Source organism: Aythya ferina, assembly GCF_964211825.1.
Source record: "Aythya ferina genome assembly, chromosome: 1".
In the NCBI taxonomy this organism is placed as follows: domain Eukaryota; kingdom Metazoa; phylum Chordata; class Aves; order Anseriformes; family Anatidae; genus Aythya; species Aythya ferina.
This window is the reverse complement of record NC_140296.1, coordinates 26,108,569-26,133,817: the sequence shown is the minus strand read 5'-3', so window position 1 is coordinate 26,133,817 and position 25,249 is coordinate 26,108,569. Positions and strand designations below refer to the sequence as shown.

Here is a 25,249-nt window from a genome sequence, read left to right as displayed (position 1 = left end):
GTGAGCAACTGGTGGTAAGAGGATAGTTAGACCAGATGATCTTGGAGGTCTTTTCCAACATTAATGATTCTATGGTTCTATAAGACTGCCTGAGAATAGAAAGGTTCGTTTGCATACTGTCAATACAGTTAAAAATGAGCCTCCATTGAATAAGGTCATGCAGTTTAAGTTGAATTCTCAGGCTGCTTCTAGCTGCTGGGTTGGAAAGAAGTGGTATACTCCTCAGTTCCCAAACCTACAGAAGGTGAATTTTTATTCCTATTCCCCTCCCACTCCAGAGTAACCTAAAGCACACCAGTGACGTCAAAAACCTAGGACATGAAATGTGGCTTATCTAAGTTCTGTTTATTTCTTTGCCTGAGAAGACTTGAATCTTGTTAACTAAAAGTGTGTTACAGACTTTAAATAAACTAAGAAGGGGTTAAAATGAAGACAGGAAATCTTAATTCTCCTGGTTTTGGTGATCTGTTTACATAAATAAAGTTAATTGCAACAGGAAAGAATAATTTTAAATGGCATGCTTTAGAACATTATATCTGAGCTGCTCTTTTTACATTCTGTAATAAAGTAAGGCCATCTAAGACAGAGTTCATCTTGTTTAGAAGAATTCATGTCACTTCAGATGTTTACATTGGAAAGAGGTTAGTCATACTCTAAAGTTGCCTGTTCCTCTCTGCAACTGTAAAAACAGCCAAGGACAACTAGCTCACACATCAATTGCTGACTTGTAGATGCATAGAATTAGGAGATATGCATCCTATTCTCATGTGGCAGTGCTTTAACTGTGAGTCTATAGTCTTACTACCTTCTGGCTGAATCAATATCTGTGCAAGCCAAACACTGGAGGAGGCCTCACAAATAGAATTCTGTTTCACCATGCCCACTCCATTGCAATATTTGTGGCTGTAGATAGAATTGACTCATGTCCTTTCTCAAGGGTCCCAAATGGATAGGTTTCTACATCAGGTTAAGCTTGGCACAAACCAGACATTTTTCTAAAGAAAATATAACAATATTTGGTTTTGTTTGATCTAATTTTTCATCTCATTAAGCAAACCAGAAAATAAATAACAAGCAGATGTGTTTGGATGGATTTGGATTACATTGATAATGGAATTTTAATACAAGCATATTGTTTTAATATTGATTTAAATAGTTTCATAAAGCAAATACCATTGTCTAAACAAAATAAATAAATTAGGTTTGGTCATGAGAAACTGACTGAAGAACTCACAGCATTTTTGTCTAATGTCTGTTTTAGTTGCTCCTATTGATCATGTATATGGTACACTTGGTATTGTGGGAGCTACCTCCACTCAGCAATATTCTGACATGTCAAAACTGAGAGAAGAGATTGAAGGACGAGGTTCATTCACTTTCTTTGCACCAAGCAATGAAGCATGGGAGCAATTAAGTTCAGTAAGTGTGTGTGTGTGTTTGAGCATGTGTTTTAAGTATATTTCAATTTCAGGGAATGTTTTGGATGCAATAAATTAGACTGGAAATGATAATGAGATTTTAGATATAAATGGGCAATAGTTATTATACAGAAATGTACATATAACGTGCATTACTGAAGCTAGAACATCTGAGTTTATTTTCAGTAATACTAAGCAACAGTAAGCATTTCTTGTTTAAGCACTTGCATGTCAAATTTAAATCTTGTTAGTTTTAGCATAGTTTTGAGGAAAACAACAGGAATTCCAGCAATTACATAATATAGAGTACATTCATGTTTTGACAGTGACTCAGGTGTCCTCCTTTTAGTAATGCTATTAGTTAAAATAAACATTGAGCCAAAACACTTTGAATGACTTCTCTGTGATGAGACCTCTTGTCTTCCATTTGTGAGCAAGTCAGACCAAAGCATTATCTAAACAGAGCCAGATTGATAGGTATTGAAGTCATATTGGAATTAAGTGCCAACTACATTGAAAGCATAAGTTAAGGTAAAGCAATATGTACATCTTTCTGAGTGGAAGAATGTTCTTGAAAAATCCAATTAATTAAAATCCTTTCTTCTTCAGGAAATTCACAGGAATTTGGTTGACAATGTAAATATTGAATTATATAATGCTCTCCACCACCATATGATAAACAAGCGCATGTTGACAAAAGATCTTAAGAATGGCATGACATTGGTGTCCATGTATAATGGCCAGAAATTGCTTATTAACCATTATCCTAATGGGGTAAGTCTATTTACATGAGTTTTTCTATATATTCTATATTTTTTCTATATTTTTTTTCTATAATATAGTAATTCAATTTTAGCCACTGTTCGTTCCTTTATTTTCTTCTATAGCTAAGGATATTGCTTTTGGAAAGATTAGCATCTAGCAAGTCAGTTGTCACCGATAAAATAATTAAATGGTCTTGAAAAAAATCAGTTTGCTGTGCAGGCTAATCGCCAAGAAAGAACTAATAAATATATGCTGTTTGCTGTTTAAAAATCAAAGTTCAAATGAGAATGAACTTGCTCCATAGAAGACAAAGCCTTTCATAGTGAAAATACATCATCATCGTAGATCTGAAAGCAAATTTTGATAGTGCTCTTTATCTATTTACAAAATAACATTAAATCAGGCCTTTAATTATATCAGATCGTTTATTTGAATTGGAGTGCATGGTAGAAGCATTTAAGGTTGCAACGATACAGGTATCCATTACTTTCCAGAAATAATTTTATTTTTATAAATGTTAAAAAACTCCCAGTCATGTTACCTGTCTTTTCTTAAAATGCATGGAAATTTTTATGCTAGCCTACAATTTACATCATTAAAAACCAATACGATCATCATATTAACCAGATATGGAAAGCAAGTCTGAAGAATAAGGATTGCAATGACAAATAAAACATGACTATGAAATCAATGTAGACTGCACTAATCTGCTGCTATCCAGTGCTTTCCAGAAGAGTTCAGTCAGCCTCTTAAATCCTGCAAGGTTTTACTTGATATTTAAAATAAAACCAGAAAGAACATCAGTGAACACATTATGTACAATACACGTATGGCCAGTCTGTAAGAATCCGACTGCAAGTGTATGATCAAGTGAATGTTTAATCATCTACTGCTTGATTCGTCAAACATAGGTTGTTACCGTTAACTGTGCCAGGGTCATCCATGGCAACCAGATTGCTACCAATGGTGTTGTTCATGTCATTGACCGTGTCCTGACTCCAGTTGGAAATACCATTCAAGATTTCATTGAAGTAGAGGATGATCTTTCATCTCTCAGAGTAAGTGGACAAAAATAGAAACACTTTTCTGGTCTTGTAGTTTCTTTTTTTTTTCTATTCATGTATGAGGCCTGGAAGTAAGAGTATTCAATAACAGAGAAAGAGAAATAAATCAAATAAAGGATTCCTACTAATACTGCAAAGCTAGCTATTTAAAGAGAAAGTGCATTTTATGTAAGGAGTCCTCTTGTGTTCTTTTGTGGATCTTGTGGATCATCAATAGGACAGATCATGTCACTGTATCTAAAAAGTGTGCCCTTTCTTCAAGTAGTGAGGTAATGCAACGTATGAGCATAAGTTGCGGTGTCTGGTGCTAGATAAATAACAATTTCAAGATGTGTGACAGAAAATGGTAAAATATATTTTTTTCCAGAATCTGCTCATAGCAAGTTTCATAACACCATGGAAAACATGGATTTTTCTTGCAGGAGAGAACCAGCTTACTTTCTGTCCAATTTATTCTGTCTAATTTATTCTTCTTCCAGAAGATGTGTCTTCTTAGCGTAATAGGATTTCACAATGCACATCTAACAAAATATGTTATAGTTCTGCAAATAGCTTTTGTTCTCTTCCCTTCTCCACCTCCTCTTAAAATACAAAACTATTTCAAATGCAGTGGCATAAAGGTGGAAAAGACAGCCTGAATTCTCTAAACCCAGTCCATTGCACTTTCAGGCAACCATATACTTTTAAATCCTTTAAAAAACTGGGGCTAACGCAAGTCTTTTCTACTCTTCAGGTGAAAAAAAAACTTTTTTTTCCTACATTTTCTATATTTTCTTCTGCATTCTTTCTTCTACGTGTTCTATTTGTGTTTAACTTCCATGAACTCTAAGCAAGACCATTTCACCTAATCCTAGATGACATTTTACCTGTTACTTTTTACTTACTTACATATCTGCCTAACAGTGCTTGGAAAAAAAAAAAAAAAAAAAAAAAAACATTTTTTTTTTACTATTCTAGGTATTATTATTCAGGTATTATTATTTTTTATTATTCCAACTGTAACACATTTTTTATTATTCCAGGTAGAAGTTAATTTTGTTGATAGAGCATTGCATTAATCTAATGTGTCAAAACCTACACGTTCATATTTTTCATTTAAAAATTTAAGAAATAATAATTTGTGCCCTGCTGTCAGTTCTATCAGAATTTATTGATTAGTGTGTGCTAATTTAAGGAGGGAACTCATCATATCAAGGTACATCTTTTCCCACAGAATTAATTTTTTATTCATGTTTGTCATTTCATTTTTAACACATCTTTCTATAACACTGATCTCATTGTCACAGTAAAGAACTCTAGATACAAAGTGAAAACACATGAGAAGCTTTGTGCTAAATGCTGCCTGTGAGATCTCATGAATAAATCTGCAGTTTTCAGTGTAAACTCAACATTGCTCTTAAAGAGCAAGATTTGACTACGTCAGAGTTCTAAATTAGGGAATAAAAAGTGTGAGCTTTTTGTCCATTTTTTTTTTTCCTGTGTCTACATGGCTAAGCTAATGCTTTAAATAACCAGCATATATAACGAAGTTTATGTTTTAGGCTGCTGCAATCACATCAGATGTCTTGGATATTCTTGGAAGGCCTGGTCATTACACACTCTTTGCTCCTACTAATGAAGCTTTTGAGAGTCTTCCAAGGGGAATCTTAGAAAGGATCATGGGTGACAAGGTGGCCTCTGAAGGTATGTAAACTTTTCTTGCAGAAGAAGAATACAGGTTAGTAAATCAGGATGTAGAAACCACATTATCCTTGTAGTCCTGAAATTCAGCACCTGTACTTTTACAGGAGGAGGAGTTATTTCTTCTGACTTCGTCAGTTACCTAATGATTCAAATTAACTGATAATTTACTTTCCAGAACATTTTAAAGGAAACTATAAATATACAGGCACTCTAATGTCTCTAGCTGAACTGTGATGTTCAGCTCTAATGTTCTAGTAGAGATTCCTGCCTCTAGAACTGCAGAGCTATCTGAATTTGGGAGTTCATTCATAGCCTTCTCATGAGTAACTTTTTCATATGGACAATTCAGAAATTGAAGTTTCTTTACTGCAAATGAGTCTGAGATTATCTCATTTTAAACAAAAATGCAGACCACTCCTGCTTCTAGTCATCCATCTTTCTTCTGATCAGTAAATATTTAAATCATGAACCTCTATCCAAGTTAATTCTTCTTAGAATGAGTACTTTTCAGTACTTAACACCCTGTTGTTACTAAAGCAATATTTTTGTTGCCTTCCTTGCAAGTAATATCTGCATTAGTACTGTAATATAGTGCCTTCTACTGAGGACCTAGTAAGAAAGAATATGCCAGGGAAATAACAAGATTATCTGAAGAACCTAATTAACTTCATTAACTACATCAGTTGTTTAACGTTCCACAACACCTGTAAAAGAACTATATGACTATATGTATCCAAACGCCTATGTATGAAATTTTTGCTCTTTTCCCTGAAGCTCTTGTGAAGTTCCACATTTTAAATACTCTTCAGTGCTCTGAAGCCATAATGGGTGGAGCTGTCTATGAAACCTTGGAAGGAAACACACTTGAAGTTGGCTGTGATGGTGAAACTCTGACTGTGAATGGAGTAAAGATGGTCAAACGCAAGGATATTGTGACAAGCAATGGCGTTATCCACCTCATTGATAAAGTGCTAATTCCAGATTCCGGTTAGTAATGTCCATGACAAACATCTTAAACTGAACATGTTTTCTGTGAACTCACTTGGATTCCCTCACATGTATTGCCAGTGATAAGATTATGAAACCATGGAAAATCCAGATCAGGAAAAGAACTAAAAGGTGTGTTAAAATACTTTTTGTTCCTTTATTTGCAGCCAAGCAGGTCATTGAGCTTGGGGGTGCCCAGCAGACTACTTTTACAGACCTGGTGGCACAGCTGGGACTGGCATCTTCTCTAAGACCAGAAGGCCAATACACTCTCCTGGCACCTCTGAATGGTGCTTTCTCAGGTTAGTAGCATTAAAAGAGTATGCTCTGAACATCAAAATAAACAAGAATATATGCTACTCTGACAGTCTTCCAAATAAGACTCAGTACTCATTCTAAGTCCCAAGAAAAATGAGTAATTGAGAATTAGAATGAATTATTTCATCCTTACAAAATGCACACCGAGTAGAAAGACAAAACAAATGCAATCATCAGATTGCACAGATTTTTTTTAGTGGTACCATTTGTTGACAGAGATATCCTTAGTAAAATAAGATACAAAATACACATGGGCAGGCTGTGGGAAAGGAAAGATACTAATGAATTGCCAGTTCTCTTAATCTTTACATTACTTACATAAATTCACAAGTTGATTATTCTCAAAAAAAAATATACAAGGAGATTGGTATTTTCTAGTACATTAAAGCAGAGAGAGACCGCTACAAATATGATTGGAACACGTCTGCATATCTGCAGGAATGAGCACATGAACAGCCTGCTCTTCCCTCAACAATCTGTATATTAACCACCCACATAATAGCAAATTTGGGAAGGATTTCAGGTGCACATTCAGAAATAATAAGCTTCAGCAGTAATTTAGAAGCTGGAGCAGGCACACATATAAATCATCTGGCGTTTTATTTCTAGTAATGATCAGGGGTGTGTCAAAAGATTGTTTCTAGATTTGAGAAAGCACAATTTACAGAAACTGTTAATTTTTTGTTTACACGGATCCTTCCAAGTCATTGGAAGTCATTCAAGAATTTCAATTAAATATCTAGTATTTCCATAGTCTTCTAATACAGGTGTCCACAGTTAACCTTACTTGAATGAAGTTCACTATATAAATAACTATATATAAATATCTAATTGGCATTGTAGATGACACCTTACAGATGGATCAACGCCTTCTCAAAACAATCCTGCAGAATCACATTATAAAAGTGAAAATTGGGCTCAATGAACTATACAATGGACAAGAGCTGGAGACAATTGGAGGAAAACTGCTCAGAGTCTTTGTGTATCGCACAGTAAGTGAATGGGACATTTTAACAATGTGTATTCTAACTATGAAAATGAAGATGCATAAAACAATGAAAGACAAAGTTGAATGAAACTTTCAACATCTACTATTATCACTGCCAAGGAAAATTTTTTTAGCTTTTAAGTTAGGAAAAAAAAATAATTTGAAAATCCAATTTTTGTTATGGGAATTTTGCATAGAAGACTCTTTGGCAAAACAATGCAAGATTCTGGGTTTGTCACTCAATTAGTTATAAATTCATACAATTAGTTTTTAGAACTAAGTAACAAGAGGGAAACCAGAATATCAAGTTTGGAAATCTTTGCATCCTGCTAACTTACTCCAGATTTTGATACTATTGTGTTCTCAAGCCGTACCAGACTTCCTGGCAAAAACATAAAATTTGACTGTCAGAAATCCAGATAAATATTATTTTTAAACTCAGGAGCCTGTTGGGAAATACACATCCGTTTCATTCATTACATATGATTAAATGTATATCATTCTGTGAATAGATGCACTTAGGTGTCTCATTTCTCTTTTAATCAGGCTGTATGTGTTGAAAATTCATGCATGGTCAGAGGAAGTAAAGAAGGAAGGAATGGTTTTATTCACGTCTTCAGACAGATCATCAAGCCAGCAGAAAAAACATTGCACGAAATGCTGAGAAATGATAAGCGTTTCAGGTGATTAACATTTTGATAGCACTGAGATTTTCCTACAGACGGTAGGAGTATACAGATGGTAGGTATATATAAAGCACAACTGGTCTGAAAAATAATTGTGGACCATGTTGGATTTTTGGGATGCAAGAAGGGCAAGAAAGAGGTTATTACCTCCTCAAGAAAATAAATAAATAAATAGTGTTCCTTACTACTAAATAGGCAAGAGAAAAGCAAGGGGTCACAAAGTATTGGAAGACATATCCAGAGCTATAAATGCATCAGAGTATGAAGGTTTAATTAACCAGTAGTACAATTCCATATCAGTGCAACATGATTGCAGGCTGTATATATACTGTATTCCCAGTGTGTATTTCTGTCCTCTACCTGCAGCTTTGTCAGTCCTCCAGAGAGACCAACTACCATTGTCATCCTCCCTTCATCTCTTTGATCTGTAGGACTTTTATTCCATGAATTATTCTATGATCCAGGCTGCCATTGCTTTTTATTTTTCAAGTCTTTTTTCTCAGTCTGCTACTCTTAGGACAGTCTTCCTTTTTCTCATTTTATCTCCTCCACTGTCTTTATTTCTGGGAAACTTTAGGAGTGTTTAAAGATGGATGTACTTTCAGAACAAATGAGGAGACTAAGTGCCTGGACTTGAGAATAATTGCTATACTTCAACAGAATGTATTTGTGGTTTGTATTTTTTAAACAGTGTTTTCCTCAGTCTGGTGAAAGCTGCAGATTTAGATGATGTTCTGTCACGGCCTGGAGAATGGACTCTGTTTGTTCCAACTAATGATGCCTTTAAAGGTTTGACTGATGATGATAAGGATATATTGATAAGTAAGTAATATACCAATACTACATGTATAAACAAGAATGAAATTAATGGGAAAGGTAGCGAGTGTGCTTCTTAAACAAAAGATGTCTGATAAACAAGGTAACCTTCTGCAAAGAGCAGGTCATGGTATTTCCCTAAATTAATTCTTTCTTCAGTGATAGAGAAAGTATCATTTGGGGAAATAAAATAAAGTTTAAAATCAAAGCTTAATTTAAATTTAACTTTATTATTTAAATTTAACCTCATTTGTTGATTCCAAAGTGTAATTACCTTCCAAGTTAAAATCTGCATTCATTTAATTAACTTCAACTTCTATAACAACATTCAGGGTTACTTCAGATGTATCAAAATGCAGAGTCTCATCAAATTTCTGTTCTTCATGTAGACACTTATTGTAACCATCACATTATAAAAATATGTAGTATGAATTTCCATTCCTGTGCTGTCCTTTCTTTTCCTGTATTTTCCCTTCTCTGTGTCCACCCAGTGATCTGCTGCATCACTTGTGCTACAAAAAAAAAGATCCTGAATATATATAAATCCTAATGTATGTCATTACACTTTCAAGCTTTGGAACTGTGTAGATTTTCACAACAGTTAATATTTCATTTTTGTAAAAGAAGGAATGCACACTGATAACTTGAAACTCTCCTGCAGGATTTCCCACCAGAGGGTTAGACTGTGGCCACAACACTATAAATATTTTTAGTTTATTTGAGGGTAACGTGAATCTGTCTTGTCGCACAGGTCTGGGAAGAGCTGTCACCTTGAATCCAGAAAGTTAGTCACATTTTTTGTTTTTGCTCTGTTCAGACCAAATTTCAAAGATATGAAGCCAAATCCCATGAATCCTTAATGGCTTCAAAGAGTCCATCTCATAGCAGCTTCCTTAGCATAACTACACAGTCCTTAACTCACTAATGAGGCACTGTTAATTTGAATTCTCTCTTAGCCATATAAAGTTATGATTGTGGTATAAATTATCTTCCAGTGTGCTGTGTCTCTTTGTCATCAATGGTAAATTAACAGATAGCCTAAATGACCAGCTTTAGATAGCTATAAAATCAAATGAAGCTCACCTCAGGGCTGTGAACTGAAGTAACTAGATAAACACTATAGTTCAATTTTTGTCTTAAAGACTCTCTTTTCTTGAGAAAGAAAGAAAGAAATTGAGTTTACCAGGCCTATTATATTTGTCTTCAGTTCACAACTTGATGAACCCTAGCCCTATGTCATTTTGGATTATTTCTACAGTCCAGGATACAACTATATTTGATGTTCAGCTTTTCAAGGGCTTTTATGTACTGGCTCTTCCTATCATTGTGACATAGTTTCTACTTACTTTCTATGGCAGCTGAAATTTTGATTTTTAACCTCCTTTTTTTTTTTTTTTTTTTTTAATATCAGTTTGCTTTTAGGAATTTTAACCTAGCTTTCTTTTAAGACATAATATTATTTTGTCTATAAAAATTAAGCTTTTAAATATGTATTTTTTTCCAAAGAATTTATAAAAATATTAATCTGTAATAAAGATATAAAACAAATATCATTTATAACCACTGGCCATTGTGGCAAAAAACAAAGGAAATTTGATTGTGAAACCAGCTTTTTCAAATGGCTGTATTTAGACTTTGTATATAACTTAATGCTGTCTATGAATAAACCAGTCACAAAAACTCAGCACTAATTTTAGTAGGTGAAGAGGATCATTTAACTGAACTTTAGTAGTGAAATGAATTGCACTGATATTAGCAATCAAAGGCAGAAAAAGGAAAATGTTCACTGAGAGACACCAGAGAACAATTATAACCACACAGTATTTTCATTGCCATTTCATCAAGGTTGAAACTCCTGGAAAGAAAAATCAATGTCAACATGTAATACTAACAAAGAACATGCAATAGAATGGTCAATATTCCACATAATGGGAAGAACTTTTGTTTTAAAACTGCTCTGCTTGGTACCCTGTCTCCTGGTCAGTCTGTGGATATTCCTACAGCTCATCCAAGACTCTGAACCTCCATGGATACAGAGCTCCAGGGTGCCCTGCCATGACTCTAACTTGGACTCCAGAATCCATTTGCTTTGTTAGTCCTTTTCTTTCTAGTGGCTTTTTCTTCCAAAACAGGAATTAAACCAAACTTTGAAATATAGAAATCACACTCACAATAGGGTTGTTTCCGCTTTCTCAACTCCTCTTCCTCTCACAGTTTGACTGCAAGAATAGTCAAGACCAGTATCCCAGATGACCTTCCTCTGTTCTTCCTGCAACTTTGTCCTGCCTGAGATGGGAAAATATGTGTGTACAGAGAGAGTTGTCAGTTACCCCATTCATCTCAGAAGGAAGTCGCCCAAGAGAATAGTTATATTAATTTCTCTGCCAGCAGTTAGCTACAGTTCCCTTTAATTGAAAGGGTGTTAAGGTTACAGTTTGTCTAGTACCTTGGTGACACTTGATGCTGCAGACTGTTTAGCAGTCCTGAAATTCTTGTGTTTACAGAGCATAATCAGAAAAGGAATGAAAAATTCTGATTAGAGGGGCAAGCAAAGGAAAGCAAATAATACCAAATAATAAGAAAATGCTACTCTTCTATATAGTAGTTCTCATAGCGTGTTTATAATTATGTTGAGTCCCTTTTGGCATAAGATTGTTAAAATTATGATAACAGAAAAAAAAAAAAAAAAAAAAAAAAAAGCTTCAATATATATGCATTTCTGTTAGTTTCATTCATGGTATGCTTAATTCTGTCTCAAACCTATGGGAATCCTTAGTATTTCCCAAAAAAATAATTATCTAGTACAATTTAGTTTTTATGCCTTGCTTTATTTATTTATATTTATTTAAATTTGTATTCCTTATTTTTCTTTTTAAATAGGAGACAAAAATGCTCTCAGGAACATTCTCCTTTACCACTTGACACAAGGAGTTTTCATTGGAAGTGGCTTTGAGCCTGGTGTGACAAACATTCTTAAAACTATCCAAGGAGGGAAGCTCTACTTGAAAACAGTTAAGTGTTGAAAAAAGTCACAACCCTGTAATGGAGATTTGACATTCAGTGTCTGCAATTAGATATTCTGTCTGCAATTTGACATTGAAGAGTGGGATGCATATATCTGAAAGTGATATTAAGGGATTCAGTTTGTTTTTTAATGTCTCTGATAATATGTGTTCTTTACCAGGTGAATGATACTCTTCTGGTTAATGAACTGAAATCAAGAGAATCTGATCTCATGGCAACCAATGGTGTCATTCATGTTATTGATAAACTCCTGTATCCAGCAGGTGTGTATTAGTTCATAGAATTTACACACATTTCTGAATTTGTCTACATGTTATGTAGGTGCAAGAACTTTAAAAGGATATTTACTTTAAAGAGACAATTCCTATGTGAAATAGGAAACAAAAAATTTACATCACTGCTCATTTTATGCCATGCCTGAAACCATGGCAACTATTGGAAATTATGTGAAAGTCAAATATATGGAAGACAAGATGCTTTGGGCTATCTTTCCCTCAATACAGAAGAATGTATATGTATACATAACACTCATATATGTACACATACACGAGTGTGAATTTATGAGATTATTTTACATTGCATTAGCACTTTAAGTGAAAGTAAAGTGAATAGAGATGTTTGTTTCCTCTTACGTACCTGTTTCTTTTCTTAGACCTGCCTGTTGGAAATGATCAATTGCTCACGATCCTGAAGAAGTTGATCAAGTACATACAAATCAAGGTACTTTTTAAATGATGTTCCCATTGTCCTTTTGGCAAGATCTATGAAACCTTGTACATTATTCAAAAATGGTTCTTTGGCTCTCTGTTTCTTCAGCAAGCAACACATCTTGTAGCTCCCAGTTACCCAAGTGTAATTTGGATGATACATTCAACTCAACAGTTAGGACTTAAATTTTTCAGCACCACATAATTGTAGAACATTTGCATATGGGCAACTCCAGTGTGAACTGGCCTAAATCCACTCTTTGCTTCACTTGAGGCAATCCCTTTTTGAGGGAAATATAAAATAGCTCAATTACTATGCAATTTAACCCATCAGCTTCAATGGCTATGGATTAAAAAAGAAGCATCCTTGTCTATTTCAGTTACATACCCTTTTGAGCTTACATTATCTTTCAAACATGAATGAAAGAACCTAGTGTAATAGCATAACCTAACTTGTAGATCAGTGAAGCAGTGAATTGTATGCACAATCATTAGAAAATTAGAACACAAGTGCTCTTTCAAATTTTGAAATTACTTTTTTGTATTTGTAGTTTGTTCGTGACAGTACCTTCAAAGAGATTCCACTGACATTTTACAGTAAGTTCATTTTATATATTTCCAGATGGGTTTAAGATTGATTTATGAATGCTTTCAATTCCAATCTGAATTGTAGACCTTTATTAATCACAAAGAAAGCAATTTATGGTGAAGTAAAGTGGGCCAAGGAATGACAGGAAAAGACTCAAAGAAGAATGTTTTTGGTTATTGTGCTACTGTATGTATTTTTTCCCTTTCCAGATTCTCAACAGGGAATATCCCTAAAGTAAGCCATTTCTACTCTTTGGGATAGGCAAGATACGTATGGGAAATACTTTTTTTTTCATGTTTTAGCCAAGGTTCAGTGCTCGGTGCACAGCAGTCGTACTGCCTTACAGACTCTCCAGGATTGACCAAACTATGCATTGAGTTGCTTTCTTTTTCATAAATGCTTCCAGAGGAGCAAAGTGTACCTTTTCCACCTGTTTTCTTTATATGCATATATGGGTTTTCTAAGGGAGACAGTTGCTTCAGCCATTTCCTCTATAAGGAGTAAAAGCCCTCTGTTTACCAGGTGCACTCCCCAGTGAAACAAACAGAAGTTTAGTTTCAGAAGTTTTAGAACTTTAGAATTCAAGTTTAAGATACACCAGGGAATTATACAGATTTTCATGCAGGGAATTGTAAAAGCCATTATTATTACATATCTTACATTATCATGGATTTCATTAATTCTGGGTTTCATGAAGTACAAACAAAGGAAAATAGCACATTAGTAGACTGTGCAGGTAACTTGTGTATACAGCACCATTTAGTAAACAGAACTGAGACTCATACTCTAGCGCCTTTTGTTTTACTTTGCCTTCCATTAATATCTGTGACTTTATTTACATCTTGATGACCAGTCCTAATTTAACCAATCATTACCATAAAGAAAATGTAGGAATGGGATGTTTTATATTCCATTTTCTATAATTTCAGAAATTAACATAATTGAAAGCAACGTCCAGCCCATCATCAGAAAGGAAGGTAAATGGGGCCCTTCCAATATATATTTCTGTATATGTTCATAAAGGTATACATATACAGAATATATATTGCATTTACTTCTTTAACAGAATGTATTTTTTACATAACAACTCCAGGTTGTTCTGTACTTTGCCGGAAAAGCAAAGATACAAATATTGCAATTAGAACTGGCTGAAATATTTTGTATTTAAAGATTTCCCATGCTTGCTCTCCCCACCTGGATTTCTTTAAAAAAAAATAAAAATCTATGGACATTTTTAAGATGCATTTTTTAAAATGATAATTTTTTTTTTCCCCTGAAGGATGTATTTAAAATGCCCCAAATAATACTATATTATCTATAAAGTATATAGAAAGGTGGATTCTATAATTAAAACATTTCCATTGTTTTTTGTATTAAAATAGTTATTTTAAAAAATGAAGTAGAATTGTTATACATTAAAGTTAAAAACAAACAAGCAAATAAAAACCAAGAACAACAACAACAACAACAAACAAACCGTTAATTTCTCTACAGTTTTCAGTCGGTTCTAAATACCAATATCTGTCAGATGCCTGGAAAGGACAGTTAACCAAAATTTCTTTTCAATTTCTCTGTTGCAAAAGTTAAAGATTAGTTGTGGGATTGAAGAGAACAAAAAGTTGGGCTGGGACCATAGAACACTTGTGGTTCATATCTTAAGCAAAACATCATTAGTTTCACTAGACCAGTGTCACCACTTCTGTGCTCCAGTTTTCTTCTGAAATGAAAATGCTAAAAAAGAATCTGGTAAAGTTCAACTGAGAACAAAGGCACTTGAAAATATCTTGCAGATATTTTATCCAAACTGATTAAATGTTTCTATGAGGACTTTCTCCCAGCAGAAATGTCATGAGCTTGCTTGCTCTACAGTTTGTCTGTGCTTTGTCCCACCTAGCACAAGATACTATCTTTTATATATATAAATATATATATATATATATGTATATAAAAAACCTTGCTGCCTAGTCTCCAGTGTGAAATCAGAGCTACAAAGCAATATAAATTACCAGATGATTCCACATGGTAAATTATCCAAGGTATTTTAGAAATCTTTATAAGATGCAGGTGAATCACTTTCTGGAGGTACCTGTTCTTCTAGGTTAAATCCAGAGACAGGGCAGAGAGTTTAGGCAATTTTCATAGAATTTGGAAGATGAGAAAAAATGATAAATGACTGTCTGAGTTTTATGTTTGTATATATCTGTACAAATGTACAACTAAGCATTCTTCACCAATGAGGGGAAAAAAAAATATATGTTAGTGAGCACTGAAGTCACTCCTTTCCACTGCCAGTACTTCTGCTTTGGCACCCTGTCCAAAGAATGATCTTTAGTAAGCAGTCTTCCTGCTGATGACTCAGAAATAATCCTAGTAATGCCAATTTAGGCCCTTCTGAGCTTGCTAGCAGTAACAGTAGTGATTGGCAGTTCCCATCAAGACCACATATGCCCACAATTGTCTGTATAAAAAAAATCTGGCAACATTACATGTTAATTTTTGCAACATATATCAAGAAGTTCCAGCAGATTGTGATGGGAGATTTCATAAAAAAATAATAATGAATAGAATAGAATAGAATAGAATAGAATAGAATAGAATAGAATAGAATAGAATAGAATAGAATAGAATATCTACTTGAGTAGATTCTTTGCCTATACATAGACAACTTCAGATAGATCTCAACAGTTAAATCTGGTTGAAACCCAAATTTTAGTGTATTGAATGTTTAAAAGATTGGTCCTTCACTAGGAAATACAAGAAAATACAGGTTCTGCATGCATCTACTGTATAAATCACATAGGAAGGTAAAATAAATCAGGAGTTTGTTTTGTTTTGTGAAGGATTTATAAATATTAATAAATATCTTTGACATTTTTTCACTAATATTGATAATTTCTCTCAATGCATGTTGGCATTTAATATCTTAACATAAAAAATTACCTCTGAAATTGGAACAGAAGCAACCCAATGAGTCTTTTAAGATTGCTTCTTTACAAAATTTATGAATGTTTTTCTATCAGACTCCTTAGAAAATAAAAAGCAATAGTTCAGCTGTTTAAAACTGAGAGTAGATTGAGTTCTGTGATAACTGGAAGTCATTATGGTCCTGTCATATCATCACATCTGCAGCAAATAAATGAATTATTTAGCTCTAAGATCTAACCTATACAATCATCTTTTGCTGCAAAAGCAAACAAAAATGTATGCTTCAATTCGTTACTGTTGAAGGACACTAGTAAGCCTCAATCATACTGCTCTCAGCAATTCAATCCCAGGCTTATATTCAAAATATTCAAAAGCTATTGTTATATCTTGATTATTAAAACAATAATAACAACAACAAACTCTGTGAAGACTCAACTTCTACATGATATAATTTAAAGAAATATTTTAAATAAATATTGTTAAGGGACCACAACAACATGTGAAAGATGGACTGTGTTATATTTCTGAGCAAGGGATAGGGGAAGTGTTACAAAACTAAGACTATGTTATTCAGTTAATTGACTGCATCAGAGGTATGTTCTTCATTTTTTTTTAGGTGTCTATCTCCAGCCTGCCAAACAGAGATTGGCAAACATTTTGTATCAGTGTTATCTGTGGGGATTGTGCAAGAATAAGAGATTACCAAATGATTTGTTTTGGCCATTGAAATCAAGATGACATCTCCCATGAAACTCAGAAAGCAGTAGCCATTACGGCTGACAAATATCCTTACAACCTACCCAGATGATCTCTCAATCTATTTTATTTTATTTTATTTTAGGCTATATGCCTGCTGCCTAAGTCTGGCTAGCTTAAAATAAAAATAAATAAATAAATAAATAAATAAATAAATAAATAAATAAAAGAAAACCCAGCAGAACATTCCAGCAATGCCTCACTTTAGGCATTTTACCAATATACATACAAGAAAGCTTCCTTTCAGCTGCCGAGGATCTGTGTTTGCCTGACACTTGTCAACAGATGTTAAAAATACCCAATACACAAAAACAAAACAAAAACAAAATTTGTAAATAGTAAGTGCACAACAGGATCTAAATTTAAGACACCATGGGAGGAAGTACAAGATTGTACAGCCACTGATGCAGATGGCTCATCAGATTTCTGGTCATCTCCATATCAGATTTATGGCTTCTCCATTTTGGTCATCTGGTTTATTTAGGGTAGGGGTGATAATGCTAGCTTCATCTCAGTCCTATGGAATACCGTAAATATTTTTATGACTACTTGTAACATGTTGTTTTTTCCTTGTGTCACAGACCCATCTATTACACAGCTCACTAAATTAATTGAAGGGGAACCTGAGTTCAAAATAGTCAGGGAAGGGGAGACAATAACTAAAGTGATACATGGAGGTTGGTATGCTTTCAGCAACTCAATTTGCATTAATTAAAATCTGAAATATAAATTATTCCTGGACTGCTTTTACTTGAGTGCAGGTGGTTTCTATGATATGTTAGACAATGGACTTATTTTTAACAGGACATTCTGGAAATATGGCAATTGTATTTTATTTTTTTTCCTTAGCTGTACCAAATAGCTACAGTCAAGACAGTTAGAAATGTTCTGCATGCTGACATAATGTCTGTCTCAGTTATCTGCTGATTGTTGTCCTGCAGTCAAAAATGCAGGATGTAATTCCTGTGATAGAAAGGCAGCATTATCAGACAAATAAATCAACTTTGTTTCCTGCTTTGCTAGGAACTTCAAGGATTTCATATCTAGGGTGGTTTCAAATAAAATAGCATGTAGTCATCTTAAATTTGGGACAAACAGCTCCTGGTCTACTCTTAGCATTTTTATTTTTTCTTAAAATATTCTGTGGTCATTCCTTGTGTGCTTCATTAAGTTTTGGTGTCTCAAAACCAGCAAGTGTAACACTGCTAATCACTTTATTAATATCTTCAACTTAAAAATCCTTGTAGAACCAGTTATTAAAACATACACCAAAATCATTGATGGGCGACCTGTGGAAGTGACAGAGAAAAAAGTAACAGAAGAAAGAATTATTCAAGGTAATTCATGTTGAGTGAAGTTCTCCATTACATACAAAAGTAGAACATCTTAAGTCCTGTCCTAATGCCTAAACTGCATTTCCTGAGGAGGTGAATTTTCCTCCTACTACTTCCCACTGCCAAGTATAGCTCAGATTTTCACTGTGTCTACTACACATATACATATAGAATTATATATGTCTGATACATATACATGTGTATACTATTTCATGCTGAGACTGTTCTTTTGCATTTTTGTCTGTCTTAGTTTAGATTTATTTATTTATTAATTTATTTATTTTGGTGTGTGTGTATGTGAATTTTTAGGTTACTTGCATTGTATATCTCCAGGTAGGCTTCATTTGAAAAGTGCTAGCCCTTCAGTGTGTAGATACCTACTTTTGCATGTTTCCTTGAAACTCAGTTCAGGAAAAAAAAATATATAATTACAATAATAATAAAAATCCTATGTTTCTTTTTAAGCTGAGATTATGTTGTTCTGACATCCACAAGGCAGACATTTTTTTTTGTGTTAATGTAGAATAAAATTAATGAGCATCTGTCCCTTTGCCTTTTTGTACAGTAGCTTTCAATCTCCTTGGGCAATTTCAGTTATATTTGATGTACTGTGACGATTTTTATGTTTAAGAATCCTAGAAAATTTACAGAAATTGAAGTGAGTAGATTGAGGCATATTTAAACGGTCACAAACCCTCTGCTAGCACATATGATTCCCTTGGATAAATACTATAAATACTATCTTGTACACTGTAGTTAAAATACTGTCTGCAAGAACAGTTGCAAGGGAAAGACAGTGTTACAGAAATATTGACTTAGCAGAAAGTCTTTGTATTGAGTTTGTTTTGAAAAAAAAACAATTTAAGTTATTAAATTCTCAAGCAAGAGAGAAATAAGAAACCAGGCAAGTTATTCTCATGCAACTATTTACTACAGTGAAAGCAACTGAATGAAATGATTATAACAGTGAAAAAGATAGCAGTAGTTTCTGAATAAATCGGGGACAATTTTTCAACACAGAAAATATCTGGGAGAGAAAATACTATTTTCTCATTTCTGAACTGCAAGTTTCAATAATAGTCCACATGAAATTGTCATTATCATGTAGATGATGCCAGCATTCCTGAAATTTCCTTCTCTCTGTAATAGAAACTGATAAAGAATTTCTGTGCTAAACTCTCAAATGACTCATAGCTGTTACAACATTAATAACATCTTTTACAACAGTGGATCCAGACCATTTTACAATGAAGAAATACCTGATCTGTGACCTAATACAACAAAATTATTAAAACTGTGAGCAGATGTTTACTATGTTAAATTTGCCTACCTACTTGTCTGACTACTTCTAAGCTATTAATAGCCCTCTTACATTTCAGTTTAGGACACAGTGAAAGATAAAACAAGCAAACAGAACAAACAAACAAACAACAACAACAACAAACACATAAAAGCTGATTAAAGCATGTTAAAGACAGAATCATCATAAGGGTTAAATTAAAAAAGGAAAAAAAGGCAATAGAGTTATATCTAACTTAAGTCCTCGTTTTTTAAAAAAAAAAAAAAACATCTTTCTTCTAGGTCCAGAAATAAAATATACCAGAATTACTGCAGGTGGTTCAGATAATGAAGAAAAAATAAAGAAATTTCTTGAAGAAGGTTAGTATCATTGTTTTCTTTTCTTCTTTAAAAACAGACAATCAAAAACAAACAATGACAACAATAAAACCGGCATGATACTACTTAAGTAATCACTGAATAGATACTCAAATGTGTTTTCATCAAATATGCTCATTGCAAAATCAGAGATTAAGCCTGAGAAACTGAGAAATGTCCAAACCTAATACTCTGGTTTGAATCTCTGATCTTCACATTCCAGTCAGCTCTAGAACTGAGACTGCCTAGGTCTAATAAATACTAAATTATGCTTGTTATGCAATATGGTGTTTTCAGTATTTAGCGTGGAACATACACAGATAACTTTTGTAATTCAGCAAAATACTGTAACAGGATAAAGTCATTAATATGCTGTCAAATGTTTTCTGTCAATCAATTTTTTTTGCCATAACCTGTATCCTATCAGAGGTTACCAAGGTGACCAAATTTATTGAAGGTGATGGTCATTTACTCGAAGATGAGGAAATCAAAAGACTTCTGCAGGGAGGTAATTCAGTGTATTACAACTAACCTTGTTGTAACAGGTTATGATAACTGAAACCTCTCTCAGATTTGTCTAGCTCAACATTTTAAAGACTGATCTACCAGAAAGGAAACTTCAATTGGAAAAAAATAAATAAATAAAAATAAAAAAATAATGACATATACGAAGTGCCAGATGCACATAAAAAGGAAACAAGTGCCAAAGTTTGATTAATTAATTTTGGTATGATATCAGTCATGAAAAATAGATAAAAATTTAATTGTTTTCTCAGTCTTTAAAAAGTTATCTAATTAAAACCCAGGGGAGCAATGAAGATTTATTCCACTAGTTGAGAACCCTTTTACTCAGCAAATTTAAATCTGTGAAAAAACATTTATGAAATAGAAAATATTGTAATAGGCCAAATTCACCTTATTACCAGTCATCCAGAAATGAATATTCATTGCCCTCAAGTTAATAATTAAAGGCATGTTTAGCATCCCTCTTTCAAAGCTTACAGGTGACAGATATCAAGGCATTAACCTCAACTCTTTTCAAATATAATGTTCCAAAGAATGGTTTTCTTTCCTTCTTGCTCTCTTAATTCTAACAGTTTTGGCAGTATATAACCAGTAGCTGTAGAAAACTGATAAACAAACTTGTGCTTATGAAATTAATATATCTATGAATTTGGAATGTTCTCTGCTTAATGTATAGATTAGAATCACTATCTATAATAGCAATGGGGAATAAAAAAGAGAATTCAAGTATTGTGCTTTTAGTAAAGGTCAATGCAAACCTGATGAGAAGCTCAAAATATGCATGGATATTTCTCCTGGCATAAATTAGCTGAATTGAATTCATATTATGTTCACTCTCTCATAAGTTACTAACTCAAATACTACTTAAGTAGCTCATACTAAGTTCAACCATGTGTACACAGAACTAAATCTTGTAGCTTTTCACAAGCACTATTCTGTATATGTAACTTAAACCTCGGAATCACAAGAATTTAGTGATGGCTGAATGTCATAGCAGTTTCTTTATCAAACAAAAACATGTTAGTTGATAATGCAGCTAGTCTTAGAGACAAACCATGATATAGCCATGAATATGACTATATTTCTCTCTGCTATTTTAAACAATCAAATCTTAGCTTTGCAGATCTTAGCCAGGATACTCATTGGAGAGAAATATGATCTAGAGGGTTTTTCATTGTATCTGTGTGAGAGTTGCTCTCTGAGGCTGCCTATTTCAGCAGCAAATATTTAAAAAGAGAGTTGAAAATGAGAAAATATATCAAAAAAAAATCCTTCCATCTGTTGGACTATGTTCTAGTGGTCTTAATGAGGCTATAAAGAGCAGGAGTAAAATTTATACCAGAATGTTCTTCAGTTACAGAGATATTCGATTAAATAGATATAGTCTCTAAAGATAAATCTTATAGTGATCCTATCATTGTATAGAAAAGTAAGAAATAATTTCTCTGCAGTAAATATGGAAAAGACAATATTGTCTCTTGAATTCTTGCTATTTTTCCTTGCTATTATATGTTAGTTTGCATAAGCATCCTGCTTTACAGAATGGGACAAATAGGCAGATTTCTGTCTCTTGTTTTAATTTGAATTTTTTTCTGTCTTTCCCATGATTTATTCAGTCAGATACCCTTGTTTTCCATTATAATATCTTACTATGCTTTCAGCCAATAAAAGCAGATACACACACTGCTTTATGGCTGTTAGTGTTAATGGTGATAATGCTTTATGGCCCTCATGTCTACATCAAAATAATTGTTTTACTGAAAATTTCCTAAGCACTTAAATCTGAGTCCAGACACAAATGGATGTATTCCCACTGTCTAAAATAAAAGATTTTATATGGGCTGTAATTCAACTCATATAATGTCCAGCACTGCTTATTACAATTGGCAGTCTTTGCTGAAACAAACTACAAGCCAAGATTGCAATGAATGACTTTCAGCCCTAGAGAAGGCATCACCTGTGTCAGGGCCAAGAAAATCAGCAGGACTTTACTTCATGAATGCCATAGTGGCTTACATATACCTACACCCCCAAAACAACATTGTTTCCACTGATGGTTCCTTGCATATGAAAAAATGCTATCCCAGATTTAACTCATTTGTTTTTAATGCCTATTGTAGCTGGAACTGAGTACACCAAGGTTACTAAAGTAATTGAGGGAGAGCCACAGATTATCGAGAGAGAAATCAAGAAAGTCCATTTGGAAGGTTAGTTTGTCTAAAAATCCAGTATCACTAAGACCTCACTTGTCTGAAGTGATCATTCTAGGTGGGGATTTGTAGCTTTTATTCACAAAAATTACTTCACTCTGAAGCCAATATTTTAGCAAGAAGAGTTTTTTGATTATTTTGGAAAAGAATTCTTTCACTGATGTTGCAGAGAAAAATATTGAGGCTTGTCTTGTGTCTAAAAGTAACTAAAAGATTTGGCAGGCATAGTAGACAAGAGGAAATGTCTAAACCACAAAGCTTAGGTAAAACATATGAAAGAACATGCACCATAAGAATTGCATTTTCTCTAAGCAGCACATCTGGAAGAAGACCACGTGAGTTGTTTTTAACTTGAGTTATTTCTTGTCAGTTTTAATGTGATCTGTCAATGTGATCTGTCAAGTTATCAACTTGCTAAGAGGGGGGTGGAGGGAATATGATCTCTGGAAATGGGTAAATCTTATGGGGTCTTAGAATTTCTCTACTGTTATCCTATTTAATAAGGGAAACTCTTGGTTTTGAAAAAGCTGAATGGTGTGGAGGTCCAACATGAGGAGCCAAATACAGTTCAGCCTCAGTTCAGCCTGGGTATATGCCAGAAATTAGTTTTTCAAGTTTAACAATCTTTATTTATGTATTTGATGATGGTCTTTATTCCAAGTTAAATAGTAGCTTTCTTGGAGTTTCTGTTGTATTTGAATATACATCCTTCTCCAATTCTAATTCTAATGATGTAGAGTAAGAATGTATTTATTCTGTCATCCTTTGAAATACAAATTCATAATAAAAATATGGCTCGTGGATAGTAGTGTTTAATAATATGTTTCTACTTTTTGCATTTTGATTTTTTTGCCAAATACTGAAGGTATACCATAATCATTTGTAAACTTCAACGTTGGGTAGTACAAGGCATGCAGGGAAGTCAACTATTGCTTGAAAATGAGAGATGGATATGATTTTCAGCCATGGAGCTTTACATGAAAACTTATAAGTTTGGATGGGCCATGTTCTCTCCTTGTTAAGGTAGTGAAGAACTTGCAATTTTCTTATACTTTGGTGCAGAAGCCCAGTGTTTCACCACAGCTGCAATGAAACCTATATATCAGGGCACTGAGTTTACATACCTTGTACCTCAAGATGAAAAGGCAACTGCATGTGGCTAGTTAAGCAAATATAAAAGTACTTTAAGTCTGTAAAGAAGGAAATATACTACAGTAACATTTCTGTGGGAGAAAAATTCTCTTTAAAGTTTGTAAAGTGTTTTCTTCCCTGATGAGGAGACACTTGGTTTTAAAAATTACGTCAAGGTTTGATGAAAAAAAGGAAAAAGTGCCTGTAGTTTCAGAGAGTCAGTCTTCTGGAAAACAGACATATCTCCTAATGAGGGTGGTACCTATACAATGGCCCTTGCTTCACTGTACCCTTTAAAACAGAAGTTTCTGAGAGCTGACCTGTAAATGTGGAGTGATACTGTGGGCTTACAGTGCAGTTATATATCAAGGCCCAAATGCAGCTGGAAATGTAACTGACAATGGCTGAGATTCAAATATATAATTTATATATAATTCTTGAATAAATGTTTATAGTGTGCCCTGCAAGGGAATCTGAACTTCCTCTGCCAAAATTTGAGACAAAGTCCTGATCAGTACATCAACATGATTGTACATCACTGACAGTGTCAGATGGCTTTTGCTGTGTGAAGAGCATGGGCACAATGTCCTGGCCCCTGTCTACATCATGCAACCATCTACAAGAGATCAGTATGAATAATTCATAATAGTAAAATTTAAAAATATTTTTGAAATGTAGGCAATATTTGGTGGAAGAATACAAATCATGGAAATGTGTGAACTGTATTTGTTATTAGCATTCATGTTTCAGGTGATCAAGTCAACATACTAATGGATCAAAATTCATCGGAAAACCTTAAAAAAAAAAAAAAGACATTACAAGTCTACCATAGGTTTCCAATTTTTTTAATGAGTTTTAGTTCAACTAGGCTATAGAAAATAAATTCTGACTGAAATATTTCTGTTTTCTAGAAGCACCTGTACGGAAAGTACAAGCAAACAAGAGGACACAAGGTAAAAGCAAAACATATTTTTAAATTTTTTAACTTATATCAAATATTTATCTCAGATATGTTTAAAGTAAAAGGGAAGGGTGGGGAGGTACACAGAAGCTTAAGAAAACAGAGTTCCAAAGGGAAAAGTTGCGTATATTCTTTAAAAAAAAAAAAAAAAAAAAAAAAAAAAGCTTATATACTCTTAATATATATGTTTTTATCTGCAAAGAACTTATATTATGTGCTTCATTCAAACTGTATTTCATAATAGAATAAAGGTGTGTTGTGGTTTAACCTGACAGGCAGCAGAGCACTACACAGCCATTCACTAACTCTTCCCCCCACAGTGGGCTGGGAGAAGAGAATCGGAAAAAAATAAATAAGTAAAAGCTTGTGGTTTGAGATAAAGACAGTTTAATAGGACAGAAAATAAAAAGAAATAACAACAGCAATAATAATAATGTGTACAAAAGAAGTGATGCACAATGCAATTGCTCACTGGCCCAGCCCGTCCTTGAACAGTGGTCCCCCCCATCCTGACCAGCCACCCCATATTAATTGTTCAGCGTGATGCCATATGATATGAAATATTGTTTTGTCCAGTTTGGGTCAGCTGTCCCAGTTCTGTCCACTTCCAACTGCACCCCCAGCCTCTTCACTGGTGGGGAGGTGTGAGAAGCTGAAAAGTTCTTGGCTTAATGTAAGCACTGCTCTGCAACAATTGAAACGTGAG

At 33.8% G+C, this 25,249-nt stretch overlaps 1 protein-coding gene across 10 annotated transcripts in view; it reads left to right on the top strand.

The window, feature by feature from the left end:
- The window catches only part of POSTN (periostin), a 35,486-nt gene that overhangs the window by 8,629 nt on the left and 1,608 nt on the right, over positions 1-25,249 (top strand). The window contains exons 4-23 of one of the 10 annotated variants that reach the window (XM_084506134.1): positions 1,262-1,419; positions 2,028-2,192; positions 3,095-3,241; positions 4,789-4,930; positions 5,705-5,917; positions 6,085-6,219; positions 7,079-7,227; positions 7,770-7,906; positions 8,601-8,731; positions 11,606-11,736; positions 11,910-12,012; positions 12,402-12,469; positions 13,008-13,053; positions 13,975-14,022; positions 17,308-17,403; positions 17,974-18,063; positions 19,642-19,719; positions 20,144-20,224; positions 22,362-22,448; positions 24,494-24,535. In XM_084506134.1, the coding sequence (XP_084362260.1) occupies positions 1,262-1,419; positions 2,028-2,192; positions 3,095-3,241; positions 4,789-4,930; positions 5,705-5,917; positions 6,085-6,219; positions 7,079-7,227; positions 7,770-7,906; positions 8,601-8,731; positions 11,606-11,736; positions 11,910-12,012; positions 12,402-12,469; positions 13,008-13,053; positions 13,975-14,022; positions 17,308-17,403; positions 17,974-18,063; positions 19,642-19,719; positions 20,144-20,224; positions 22,362-22,448; positions 24,494-24,535 (2,247 nt within the window). The remainder of the gene's footprint in view (positions 1-1,261; positions 1,420-2,027; positions 2,193-3,094; positions 3,242-4,788; positions 4,931-5,704; positions 5,918-6,084; positions 6,220-7,078; positions 7,228-7,769; positions 7,907-8,600; positions 8,732-11,605; positions 11,737-11,909; positions 12,013-12,401; positions 12,470-13,007; positions 13,054-13,974; positions 14,023-17,307; positions 17,404-17,973; positions 18,064-19,641; positions 19,720-20,143; positions 20,225-22,361; positions 22,449-24,493; positions 24,536-25,249) is intronic. The other 9 variants (XM_084506136.1, XM_084506139.1, XM_084506137.1 and 6 more) reach the window with 9 other exon arrangements.